This window comes from Eleginops maclovinus, chromosome 23 (assembly GCF_036324505.1).
Source record: "Eleginops maclovinus isolate JMC-PN-2008 ecotype Puerto Natales chromosome 23, JC_Emac_rtc_rv5, whole genome shotgun sequence".
In the NCBI taxonomy this organism is placed as follows: Eukaryota; Metazoa; Chordata; class Actinopteri; order Perciformes; family Eleginopidae; genus Eleginops; species Eleginops maclovinus.
In genome coordinates this window covers 28,494,784-28,508,323 of record NC_086371.1, presented here as the reverse complement: position 1 = coordinate 28,508,323, position 13,540 = coordinate 28,494,784, and the positions used below count along the sequence as shown (strand labels likewise).

Genomic DNA, 13,540 nt, shown 5'->3' with positions numbered 1-13,540 from the left:
CCTTGAATGACCAAGAACTTGACAACGTTATTTCAGGTATTAAAAGTCAGATGCCAAATGCTGGTTATCGAATGGTTCAAGGCCATTTGGTTTCAATGGGCCACCGTGTACAGTGGTGGAGAATGATGGCCTCTATGCATCGGGTTGATGCTGCTGGGATCTTCTCAAGGATCACAGAACTAGGGTGTGTTGTACGAAGAAGTTATTCCGTGCGAGGCCCTCTCTCCCTTGTCCACATTGACACAAATCATAAACTGATAAGGTAGAGTAAAATAGCCTGCTTATGCAATTACCTGCGCATTGAATATTGGGAGTATATAATAAGAACCATCTTAATTATATAGTCATCTTTTTCCCTTTTGAACAGGTACAATATTGTGGTCTTTGGTGGAGTAGATGGCTATTCGAGGAAGGTCATTAACGTGTTCTTGTTTACTAGTGTTAAATAAATGCAGCTCAAAGTACTAGGCCTCTTGTGACCAGCAGTTATACTTCTGAAATAAAACTTACTTGCTTATTTAGATTATATTATATACATGTTAAAACATGTCTTGTGGGGGAATCATCAATGTTCTTACCTTAATGTAGATTGTTTTGATTGTACAATTTGACCTTAAAATGCATTGTATGAAGATCTCAATGTCCACACAGCGACATAGCTGACATTTGCATGAAATCATAATCCGCTGCTTAAGACATGTCGTTCTTATCGTTAGTTTGATCAAAAAGTGTATATTTTGTAAACTATACCAAGTTGATCTATTTGAATATATATATATATATATATATATATAAATATAAATGCCAAAACCTGTTGATGGCTCTATTGAAACGCTATGTGTAAAGATGTAGGACGTGTCTATCTTTCTTTTATGGAATAATGCAACACTAAAAGCTCTAAGGTTAGCCATATCTGAAAGCAGATGTAAACTATTTCATTTGTTTTTTATGCAGATCATGTACTTGGATGCTGCGACAAATAACAGAGCATCAACTGCATACTCATTCTTCCTGAGATCAACCCAGCTTCATAGCCTACCATCAAGGTATTGTCTTTTTAGCACTAATACACTAGCAACAAGATCTTTCATTTTCAAGTTCAAGATCTTGAAGTTCAAGTAAACCTTGTTAAATTCATTATTACAATGTTTTTGGTCTAAGGGTAAGGGTGGGATCAGGGAGTCGAAAACGTGGACATTGCACAGTACATGTTTGCCACACGGGGCACAGGAAGAGCCAGCTTTATCTCTGGCAAGAGTGTCCACAATCAGAGGTTAGTTTTGTTTTTATGTCTTGAAATTTTTCCTGTTTAATTATTAGTAACCGCAGCAGTTTGGTTGTTCAATGAAAGCACAAATAACTTCAAGTAAATCAATTGAAATGTAATTCTAGGATAGAGCGACTTTGGCGTGACGTCTGGGTTGCAGTCAGCAGCAAGTACCACAATGCTCTTCACTCTCTGGAGGAAGATGGTCTGCTTGATATCTCTGATGTGGTTCACCTCTTTGGTGTGCACTACATCTTTGTCCCTCGACTCCGAGCAGACCTTGACACCTTTATCCAAGGATGGAATAATCATCCTCTAAGAACAGAGGGAGGTCTCACTCCTGAACAGCTGTGATGTATGGGACATCTACAAGGTCTAGACGAAGGGGAGAGACTTGAGGTAACAGTTATAAAGAGAGTTCACATTAAATATATTTAAAAAAACAATTGAGTTGCGAAGGTGTGTGGCAAGCAGATATTTCTAGTTTCAACACATAATACACATCAATGTCAATTGGACTATGGAGCTTGAAAGCCAACATTATTTCTTAAATATTCATTCCCTAACATTGTTAAAAGGTCTGAATCAATTTGATTTTCTGTCTTCAATTTTGTATAGATATGCTGTAGTTAACTTGTTTCCATTTACAAATCCTACAGTTCTGTTGCATTGAGTGATGATAGGCACATCTGACAGATATATAACAATATTGGCAACAGAAATCTGTTCAAAAACTAGTAGTTTGAATTTCTAGAATAAAACAATTTTGGGTAAACAAAATCACCTTTATGTAACATTTGTGTTTATTTTTGAAAAATCAAACGTTACACAAGTGTACATTAAAAATGCTTCATGTACAAAACTTAGTTTGATTGTTTTCCTGGATCCTTAGGAACTTCAAGACCCAGGCATCGACTGGGAGTGTGCCATATTACGAGAAGACTCAAATGGGGCCGTTGTGGTTCCTGAAGTTTTGTGCCCCCTGGATGACGAAGATCTACAAGAACTTCAGAGAACTGTGGATCCTCTGGAACCTTCTCCATCACATGGCCGTGACTTGTACACACAATTTTTGCACTGTATGTACAATGACAATTAGTTGATTAAAACCACTCTAAACCAACAGCTCCTTATGTGCCTTTTTGCTTGTCTGGAAAATAACAAACAACTAACAACAAAACAATTCATGCTTTTATAAGTAAAACAAAAGAAGCATGAATTCATCATAATGCCATTAACAAATATATTTAAACAATAATATACTCAGTTCGAGTAGAGTGAGTTGTTTCACACTCGGTGAAATCCACCCCCATATCTCACTGTTTCCCCCATGACTCTTTGAAAGTCAGTGTAAGTGCTGAGATGCCTGACTGGAAAAGTCACAGTCCGAGTGCAGGCACTCACAATTGGGTAACAGACTAGGTGGTCTCCCAGCCGCTCCCTGCATTCATGGTCAAATTTGCAAGTTATTTTAAATTGTCTCTTTTCATCAGGCAGGATGGGGATATGGGCCTGCCCCGTCATCCACTGGAGCACGTGTGCCACTGCAAGAGGCTCCTTGTCATCAGCTGCACTGTCTGGCTCCCCATCTGTGATAGATGTACATTTTCAATAACACAAATTAAGAAAAGCAATTTAAACTCGTCTCAAAAAATATCCAAGAACATTTATTAGGTATGTGTTCAGTGCATTAAAATCAGTAAAGCATTCATTCATATGTGTACTGCATTCTATACAGTATACCATACCTGACATTTCAATCTCCTGCAAGAAATCTTGCAGGAAGTTGATATTCGTCCTCTCAGTTCTCTCCTTAGATGTCCCTTTCTCACTAAAACGTGGCTGGCAGTTCATCATTATGAAATCTGCATCAGGCTATGAAGAGTCAATTAAGATTTAGTTTAATATCTTATAAGTGTTCAAACCAAAGATATTAAGGCAATACAAAATCAAAAGTTGAATACAAAAGATGAATAGACTCTAAAAAAAAATGGAGTCAGTTAAAAATCGTACTTTGGTGATTCTCCCTGGAACAAACAAGGAATGACATGCTTCAGAGTTTCTAGCCATCTGGTCCACCAGGCCATATAGTTCCATGCCCTTTCTGAGCTGCTGCAGCATTGGAATCAGCCTTGTTGTAGAATGCAAGACAATTGCTCTATGAAGAAAATCAAATTAAAATGAAACACTGGTTTGAAAAATAAACATTTTTAAATGATTATAAAACTCTTACCGAATGATGGTGGCTTTATGGTCCAGTTTGAGACGGCTTGTGTATCCACAGCTTAAAATGTCCTCTGCCAACAACATCAGAGACTGCTCATCTGCAGAATCTTCGACCTGGGAATGTCCAACATTGAAATAAAGGGCATATTTACAATGGGTGTTAAAACATAGATCTAATTCATATCTTAAAATGCCCAACAGAGTACTCACTTTGCTGATGAGAAGACAGGATTCTAGATCAGATACATCCTCCTTTGACAGAGAATGGAAGTCCACCTCTCCTGTGCAAAGGAAGTTGTAGCACCACGCTCTAAAAAAGGCAGGAGGTGGGCCACCTTGCGCAATGCTTACTGCCATTATTTCACCAATAGTTCTGTGTGCAAGGTAGAGAAAGTCTGTAAAGAAACTCCTTACATTCATGACAATGTATACAAAAACAGTATGTTAGCAACCTGAAGTTGTCATTATCAAGGTCTGTCAAAGAGAACTCAGGGTTTTTACCCTGGCTCCCAGCTCCTTCAAAGAATCGATTTTCAATACCTGAAACCATATCTTACAGAAAAAAGCAAATAAGCAAAGATCCATTGGTTTGGTTTAATATCACAACAAAACAGTTAAATTAACTAACCAGTCAAAAACTCTTTCCTTATTGCTCCTGTGTCAATGCCTGCCTCTCCTATATAGACCACCTTAAGAGTACTGGTAGGAGATGCAGCTTTTTTTCCGTTTCCACTGGAGAATGCCCCTGTCTGGAAGGCCCTCTCTATCCACACACAGTTTAAATTCTGTTGTGATGTCAACTTGGTGTTCAAGTAAACGCTATACATCTTCCGTACTTAAAAAAAGAGGACAGAAAAAGTATAAGATTATCCCAAATTCCCAAACACAATTTGTATACATTATTGCCATATAACTGTCCTATTATTATGCTGAACAATGTTTGGTAAAGAAAGGGGCTATCAAATGGCGTGATCAAAATTAGTGCACCATGTGCTATGTTTTGAATAGCCTGTTCAAAATAATTTGAGAGAATGTGAGTGCTAGCTTTTGGGGAGACACGAAAGCATATGGATTGTGTGATGGAGCTCATCATTTACTCTGTATTTGATATCAACTCATGCAAAGGTCATCTTAATGAAACATACCTTTTTGGTTTGCATACTGGAGGTGGAGCAGATGTAGTTGGACTATTGTTATGTGCTGCAGGAGTCCCTGACAAGCTGCACAAACAATATGCAGTTTAAAATACAAAACACTGCATATGTAAGCCTACAGACCTTCTTCAGGTGGTACATCTATAAAATACAATGTTTATGATACAAAGAGCAGAATAAGGCAGATCACCTGCCTCCACATAGGCTAGCATGGACTGTGATTTCATCCTCTGGGAATTCTTTGGTGCAAATTGGACACACCACCTAAAGTTGGAAAGAAATATGTTCCATGTTACAAACAGCTGAAACACGAACAAATACAAAAACAATTTGCTCTCACCTCATCAACAGTCTCATCAGAGGATAGTTTTCCATTGCATGTCCTAATGTGTACTGCAAGCATCTGCAAAGGCATCACTTCATTACACTGGAAAAATGTCTTCTTTGGCATTTTTGAAAAGCAATGCGAGTCAGGAGGCAGTGGAGAGGTGTCCAATGTCTCCTGAAGTGGTACAATGTAAAAAGTGACTTTGCCACCTGCTGACATAGCTCGCAGAGCTTTGACAGAACACCCCTCTGCTTCTGGTGGAATGACAGTGAGCTTTCGTCTACCACTGCCACCTTAGTTGAGAGAAAGAGAGAGAAAATGTTTTGTCAGCCTGTCAGCCATCTCTAATGCTCAAAGGCAAGTAATCAATACCTCATATAGGTTAATGTACACCAACAACAAATGGGAGAGTGAGATGTGATAAACAGTAACATGAAAACCCAACAAAACTAAATCCCACAAACCTGTAGCCTTATGCAAGAGCCATCCTCCACATAGACCCTCCATTTTTGGAAATGTGTCAGCCAGGAGCCTTGAAATCTTGCTTAACAAAAAGTAGAAAGAGAGTGGAAGAGAAGGAGAGAGAGAAAGAAAGAGGATTATTGATGGTGACAATACTCGGACTGAAGTACAATAAATAACTTCAATGATAAGTCAAACAAATGGACTGACAAACTGTACCTCTGCGTGATCACCATCTTCAGGAAGAGTCAGGGTTTGTCTTCCCATGCCTGCCTGGAGGAGTTCAAGCTCCTCAGTTGGCAACGGTGTGTGGGATATATTCTTTGGCAACAGATAAAAATGTAGAGCCGTTGTCTTAATGCTGGTCTTAACAAGGTGCTTGGCGGCAGTCAAACACCTCTTTTTACCACGACGAAAGTCAGACTTAAAATATCCTGGAAAAGATCTGTGGAATAAATTATATGTTTTATATGTGTTTAATAACAATCAAGTGTTGCATAAACAAATCTAAATAGCACATGTTTAGATATATTCCAATGCTATTACAAAGCAAGTCTTGTTCAAGTCGAAGTTTGAATTTGAAATTTGAATGTAATCATCTTAGCGGTTAAAAAGATGGGACCTACCAAAGTTAACTACTAGACTTAAGACTACATTGATTTTTAATTTTGTTTTTTAAACAAAACGAAAACAACATGTGGCTGAATTACAGACCTTGCCATCTCTTGCGGCACTGATAGCCCTACATTTCTAGAAGGTGCAGGAGGCACTGTCTCTGTCGGCCTTCCTGAGCCGCTTGCAGCCATTGTGTTAAGCAGCAAAGACACAAGGTTTCTAGCTGCTGACTCAACTGCACGATCGCCCTAAATCAATTCAGAATGTAACATTAACATGATCATATGTTCAGTAAAAATTCCAACAATTCGACATCAAACTAGTGCTAAAATTATGCTACGGGTTGTTCGCTGTTAGCTTAAACCAGACATAGGCTATAGCTTTGTATCCGGCTAGCATCTAATTCTTATCGGAAACGATCAAAAACAATAACATGAAATCATAAAAGAAATGTATAACTCACCTGACGCTGTGGCATATTATTTTCTTCATTAGATTCTGCCATCATGTCCTATGATAGTCATCATGGATGTCAGTAGCCTCATGTCAACCGAAAATCCCTCTTTCAGTATCTCAGATGGAAGATATGATTGGAGACGAGACAGCCAATCAGAATGAACCTTCTCGAGTTCTCCGATTGGTTGGTTTTGTGGCACATTCGTAACGCTGTGCAAACTTGAGCGCACACAGGGTGGAGAGGTTGAGCGAGGGAGAGAGAGAGCGAGAGAGGAGAGAGAGCGCGTGCAGCGGTCTGCTCGCGCACAGAGCAAGATTTTGTGAGGGCTTGAGAGAAAAATTCGCTTCAAAACATAAATGTTGTGCTTGCAAAATATATTTTCCTGTGCTCAAAATGTACAATTGCGCGCTCAATAAGATTGTATATGCTTAAAATGTTTCATTGTGTGCTCAGGATAGAGGCACACAATGAAACAAAAAAAATCCAGAAAAATCACATATATTATATATATTATATATATATATATATATAATATATGTGATTTTCTGGATTTTTTTTTCTCATTCTGTCTCTCATAGTTGAGGTATACCTATGATAAAAATTACAGGCCTCTCTCATCTTTTTAAATGGGAGAACTTGCACAATTGGTGGCTGACTAAATACTTTTTTGCCCCACTGTATATGAACCTGAAAAGTAGCATAATAGGGGACTTTTAAGAAATATATAAAGAAAAAATAATCTGAAAATATGAAGTAGACTTTTGATTGTGTTCTGGTTTGTTTTTCTGTAGGTATTTGTAAGCAACTGTGTTAGACAGAATATTGCTTTATTATTTCACTTTTTTTTAATGGTTGTTTTCTTTTCTTTAAGAAGGGGGAGGTAAAGCAATATTTTCTTTTCCCTGTTCCTTTCCACCATGTGCTACAACATTTGTGTTAAGTGTACATGTTTTGTTTTGTTTTAAAATAAATGCCATGTGTGGAGTACATACATAAAAAAAATGCATGCATAGCAAAATAATGACAGGAAGGTACTCTCGAGTTTACTAATATTTAACCAGATTGAAATGTTATGGAAATGATGGTATTAAAGCTAGACACAGTGTAAAGTTAATGAAATGAAACTGTTAACAAAGTGGTAGGCTATACTAGGAATGGTATATATGTGTGAAAACAGAGGCTTTGCATACAGTATCTTAGGAAGGAGTTTATGACACTACAGGAAAGAGTGGGGGGAAGAAAGCAATTTGCCTTAGGGGGGTATCTGCAACCAGCAATTGTTCTTTGTAGGGTGTGAGTTTTGCATATTGGGATAGGGCAACCACCTGACCTCAAATGTTGTTGTTTGACATGTATGGTATCTTCCCTATGAGAAAGTCCGTCAAACACAGAGCATGACATACTCATAAGGAATCGTCATGCTTGCAAGCATTAAACAAAGATCTTAAAGTACTTTAGATCCATACTGTGTTTCTTTGCATATTTTGCCTCTAGTTTCTCATCTTCTCTAGACAGCAGCTGATTTTAAGTTGCTACAACATAAGATTGCATCTTGAAATATACTGCACACAATGCTTCCTGGAATAGGCACATTGAGAAAAGAACAAATCTGTCACACCAAAGAGCATCATGATACACTGTGAGACATTTACTGTGAGCAGATTAGCATCATTGTTGTCAACATGTAATTGAAAAAATGCTACTGTAACTGTGTGAGGGAGGGATAATTGCTGCACAACCGAGCTTCAAGTCCACACACAACAGTTACAAACACATTTCGAAAAAAAGATGTGATGTGCAAACACATGCATGTTTTTCTAATTGCCTCTCTAGTTGCATCAGCCAGACTCTTGGCTCTTATATGGTATGTGGCATTTATATATAGTATTTCAAATGGATGGTAAATCGATCAATTGATTGAAACATTGTATTGTTGTAAATACATTTGCGAGAGAAAACAGAGGGTATTTTACTTTATTCCATGATTTCTGAATTAAAGGTATGTAGTCCAACAATTTCCGACACATAGCCAAAGCATCAACAAAGTTGCTGGCACAGAGAGCCACTGGGATTCCCCTCGGTGTAATGTATGCAACAGAGGGCAAATTGTCTCTTTCACTATCACATTGCGAGCAATATCTGATCCTTCAGTGGTACACGCCACTTGGTGGCAGCACAACAAGCTTTTAGCCCAATATTGACGTAATATGATCTTCTGAAATTGATGAACATTAAATTCTGACTCCCTTGCTAGCTTGCTCTGCTTCCTACAACTGTCCTCTAATTTGTTGCACGTTGAAATCATTTGAAGTTTGAGCGCTGCGCTCTGCAACAATTTCGAGCGATGCAGGACGTTGAGGGTAGCACTTCCGCCAAGACAAGCAACATTGATCATGTGAATCCAGATTAACCATGACAATGCGTGTGTTCTGATCACACTCCATCAAATTCAGAGCTAATAAATTGTGGATCATCACTCCATGGCAGCTACACTCATTGGTGTATCTGCAGCACTGCCCCTCTGATGTTCAGGGCCAGGCATGTGGAATGATGGGAGCCTGTGTGTGTGTGTGTGTGTGTGTGTGTGTGTGTGTGTGTGTGTGTGTGTGTGTGTGTGTGTGTGTGTGTGTGTGTGTGTGTGTGTGTGTGTGTGTGTGTGTGTGTGTGTGTGTGTGTGTGTGTGTGTGTGTGTGTGTGCGTGGCCGTGGGTGTGTGTGTGTGTGTCTGGTGTGGGGAATTAAATCTTGCAGTCCTGACAGTCCAGTTAGTTAACACGAGCTGTCCTGCCTTAATTAAACAAAGTAGAGTTGTGGTGTAAGAGGGCCATTTTCCCCTTCTGTTCTAAAGTCACTCATCATTACGGGTTTCAAAGGCCAATGATTACTAGGACAAATTAGATTAGGTATTGAGGTCAGTGAAGGAAATATGTTCCATAATCATCAATACAATTTAGCTGATCTTTTAAATGAAACCACAAGATTGAAAACATCAATGAAACTCATAAACAACAGATGGATGTGTAGTCATTTATTAAACACATTTGCTGGCTTTTACACTCTGAATGAATCACATGCCTGTAGGTTTATTTGCATACATTTGTGTCCAGGGGTGTAGCCCCATTTCCAAACTGTCAAAAGATGTGTATGCTTGTAAGAAAACTAGGTCTTCTGCAACCTTCTGAGGTGTTTTCACAGGACATGTATGCATGTAACTGGCGGATAAATGATGATTATTGTATGTGAGGGACTGGGATGTATAATAACATGGGATTCCTTTATGTAACATGTATAACATCTGAACATTGGTTTCAGGATGCCAGGGAAGTCGTTTACAGTATGATAATGAGATTTAAAATATGGTTGAATGAAGGTATGATTGGCAAAAAAAGGGACTCTGTATGCATGTCTGTGTGAAACTTGGGATGGCTCTTTTCAAATAAATTGTATGATCATAAAGAACATTAAGCTTATAATTGCCCTACTTTAAGCTGAATTAGTTGACCCTGGTACCAAAATACATACAGCTTATCAAATAATGTAAAAATGTATACAATTAGAAGTTCACTGACAGCTAGCACCAGCCAAGGCCATGCCCTATCTCGCAATGTTAACTACAATGAATAATAAGTGGTTTTTCCTTGATGTAAATTGGGTCTCCTCTTAAAAGTAATTTGTTTTTTCTTGGGTCATGCTACCACTAAGTTTCATGAAAATTGCGCTAGTGTATTTTCTAGTGCTGGTAATCAATTGATAAAAAATGTGTTGCATTCATCACAATAATCTGTGAGTAATGATGATAGTTCAAAATACTAGTATTCCTTGCATGTTGTGGTGCAAAAAAGGAGAAATCAGAAGCATAAAAATAACATATTTCCATGCTAAGGAAATAGCTTGGGTCGAACTTGGTAATTTATTTAATTTGCATACCTTTTTTTTTAACGCATGAAGGTTTATAGATTAATGGAGAGGGTAAACATTGACACCCCTAGCTTTCCATGTTAACCCCACTGACAGAGAGAAAAACAAGCCTGGTTGGCTTTACTGAAAAGAGTTACAAAAATAATAAATTAAGAAATGATTTTCAGAACTCCTGTCCATTCTAGCTCTGAAATGATCCTATTATAGCCCAACACCCCTAACTCAATTTAAGAAAATAAAAAAAGAGGAAAACACTTTCAGTTTATTCAGAATGAAGAAGCACATTCGTCAGGTTCAAATATTACCACCCCATCACTTTCTGTCAGTCTGTTATATTAACCAAAGTAGCAAATGTACAGTCTTTGGCTAGCTAATGACTTTTACTGGCATTTCGATTAGTTTGTTTTTGTTTATTGAAAAATTATTCACTTATTTCTTCTGTCTCAGTTTATTGAGTGTAGTAGGATAAAACATGTGTGGACATGTCTTTACCTAAATAGCCTGCATCAAGTTTGCATGTATCCTTGTAACTAATAAGTTCTGATTCACAATCAGACTCTTTAGAAATCTACCAAAGACTTGAATCGTAGTCAGTTTCCCATATTTTCTGTCTTTAAAAATGAAACAAATCTTTTAATGTAAAATGAAGGACAGTGTGAAGGAATTCCAAGCTGACTACAGAGTTGCAAACTGGGAGATGGCCTTCAGCAACCAATGCTTTGACGCAGTCAATTTATAAAACATGGCACCATAGTGGCAATATTCATTCAAAATGAACTAAAAGTGAACCTATTCAAGCTGACAATTGTAAAATCAGTTTTGAAAGAAGTCTGATCTTTAGCTTGTGCTCTTTGTTAATGGCGCACAAAGCAGAATATATTTTAAAAAAAAGATCCTTGAAGTCTTTCACAGAGATGTCAGAAGTCAGGGTCAGTCCCATAACAAGACAAACCATAAAACTGTAAATTTCCTTGCTCAAATGTAATGTAGTTTTGACAGCTCATGTCATATGTAGACCACCCTGCCATGGGGTGTTCTAACAAAGTTACCTCTTCCATACTAATCCAGGATAAACACAGTATGGGGCAAAGCTGGCATTGTAAGAAGCCGGGATCAAATGTTTGGAAGATTAAGGGTGTGAGACTTCAACTGTAGAGCGGCAGAAGCTTCAGGGAGTGATGTTAAGTGTAAGAGAGGCTTAAACTCATTGTCTTGCTCCCATTGGAAATACAAGGGGGAAACTGAGTGGACCATATCCAATCCACGCTTTGATGGACTGCTGCAGCAGAATTTCAACAGTGCCCAATTTCCATGTATGTCTCTTCATCCATTCCTTTTTTTTCATGACTCACCCCCCTGCTGTTTTTCCTATCTTTTTTTCCCTTCCTCCATCCACCCTCCCTTCTTCCTCCGGTGCTTCGTGTACATTTCAGAATATTTCGGGGAGTTGGATTGAGCTGGCATGAAATGGGATTAGCAAAAGAGACAATTTTCACTACAAAATCTTCCCCTCCCCACTGCTTAGTTCTGTCAAAGCCAACATTTCAGCCAGCTTGTTCTGTTGCACTGTGTCTTCCTTGCTCAGCTCTTCATTTACCAGACAGCCATGCTGCTTTTTACAGTCATGATTGACTGCCTGCATGTTTCCTTTAGGCCTCGTCCACATTATTGCGTTTTCGTTTTAAAACGTAACCTTTTTAGTACGTTTACACCTCGCGTCCACACTACTCCGGTGTTTTTGAGCCCCTGAAACGGAGGCTTTTGGAAACACTGCTGGCCCCGTTTCAATTTTAAAACCCCGGGGCTGCTGATTAGTGTGGTCAGGCAGAAACGCAGACTTTTGGAAACGCTGACGTAGGCACCCATGAGCGCTTTCTGAATGGGTCTTATTGATCAGGAGTATCCTTCTCTGATTCGTCATGCTCCTACCACGTCATTCTTTCTTACCCGGAATCAGATTACCCAGATCAGGAGACATACTTGGCCACTGAATCACTTTCACCCTGTTCTTCTTCAGAAATCCAACAGTGGCTTTAGATGTGTGTTTAGTGTTAGGGAATATTTTGTGTAAGCTTGTAAATCTTTAGCTCATTTGCATCTCTTCTCTCTGTCCTCCTCTGACCTGGCTCTACGGCTTTGGAGGTGCTGTTATCTTCATTAAGGAGGGGCAGCCTGGGCTTTCGAAGCCTTGTTGTTCCCACAGTGGGTAAAAGTTCAAGCTGACCTAAGATTGGCTTTATTGTTTAGGGACAGCTAGCGCCAGTTTATCTGGACACAGATGCTCCGGTAAACACCTTATCTGTGACCTAGATGACAGTTTAAGTTAGACGTTTTGTCCTAGATTGTTTAGTCTGCTGCTCTGAGAATGTTGATTATCCATTTGGAACTAGTTAAAACCTCTTCCTATTGTCGAAATGTTCAGAATTGGTTTGGCAACCGCTGTGGCAACTCGTGTCTACAGTAAATGTCTTGTCAATTCTCCGGCCGTAACTCCGAATAAACCCAACAGTGTGTTGCCATCAAGTTCCTGCTCTCCAGTGTCTCTCTGAGTTTCAGCTCCATTGCTTCAGAAGTTTCGACCACATTTAGGATCATTGTCATGTTGGAAAATTGCACGAGTAAGGGCACGGAGTGATGGTAGCATCTTCTCTTTCAGTATAGAGCCGTACATCTGTGAATTCATGATGCCATCAATGAAACGCAGCTCCCCGACACCAGCAGCACTCATGCCACCCCACATAAGGACACTGCCTCCCCCATGTTTCACTGTAGGCACCATGCATTTTGCTTTGTATTCCTCACCTTTGCGACGCCATACAGTTTTGAAGCCATCAGTTCCAAAAACATGTATCTCATCACTCCAGAGTATAAAGTCCCAGTAGTCTTCATCTTTGTCAGCATGGGCCCTGGCAAACTCTAGGCGGGTTTTTTTTGTGCCTGGGCTTTAGGAGAGGCTTCCTTCGTGGACGGCACCCATGCATGCCATTCCTCTGCAGTGTACGCCGTATTGTGTCACAGGAAATAGTCTCCCCAGTTTGGCTTTCTACTTCCTTAGATAACTGCAGTGAACTTGCATGCTACTTTTCTTCCACCCTTCTCATCAGAAGACGCTCC

The 13,540-nt window shown here is 39.2% G+C and overlaps 1 protein-coding gene and 1 long non-coding RNA gene across 2 annotated transcripts; both read right to left on the bottom strand.

The window, feature by feature from the left end:
* Positions 1-2,139: 2,139 nt before the first annotated feature.
* LOC134860154 (uncharacterized) lies at positions 2,140-3,517 on the bottom strand. The gene is made up of 3 exons (XR_010165195.1): positions 3,281-3,517; positions 3,016-3,142; positions 2,140-2,856 (listed from the first exon to the last, which is right to left on the bottom strand). It is a non-coding gene; the product is annotated as an uncharacterized LOC134860154 (long non-coding RNA).
* A 35-nt stretch (positions 3,518-3,552) lies between these two features.
* LOC134859572 (uncharacterized) lies at positions 3,553-6,704 on the bottom strand. The gene is made up of 10 exons (XM_063876111.1): positions 6,516-6,704; positions 5,657-5,882; positions 5,440-5,515; positions 4,988-5,268; positions 4,842-4,911; positions 4,639-4,713; positions 4,122-4,328; positions 3,946-4,045; positions 3,704-3,866; positions 3,553-3,564 (listed from the first exon to the last, which is right to left on the bottom strand). Exons 1-10 carry the CDS (start codon positions 6,542-6,544, stop codon positions 3,553-3,555), a joined length of 1,239 nt encoding a protein of 412 aa, XP_063732181.1. The 5' UTR covers positions 6,545-6,704.
* Between the last annotated feature and the right edge of the window lie 6,836 nt (positions 6,705-13,540).

Coding starts and splice junctions, on each gene's coding strand:
- LOC134859572 (XM_063876111.1), bottom strand. CDS start 6,544: ATGAAGAAAATAATATGCCACAGCGTCAG. Junction 5,883..6,515: donor ATAATATGCCACAGCGTCAG/GTGAGTTATACA, acceptor TTTATTCCACAG/ATCTTTTCCAGGATATTTTA. Junction 3,867..3,945: donor CTTGATAATGACAACTTCAG/GTTGCTAACATA, acceptor CCTTGCACACAG/AACTATTGGTGAAATAATGG.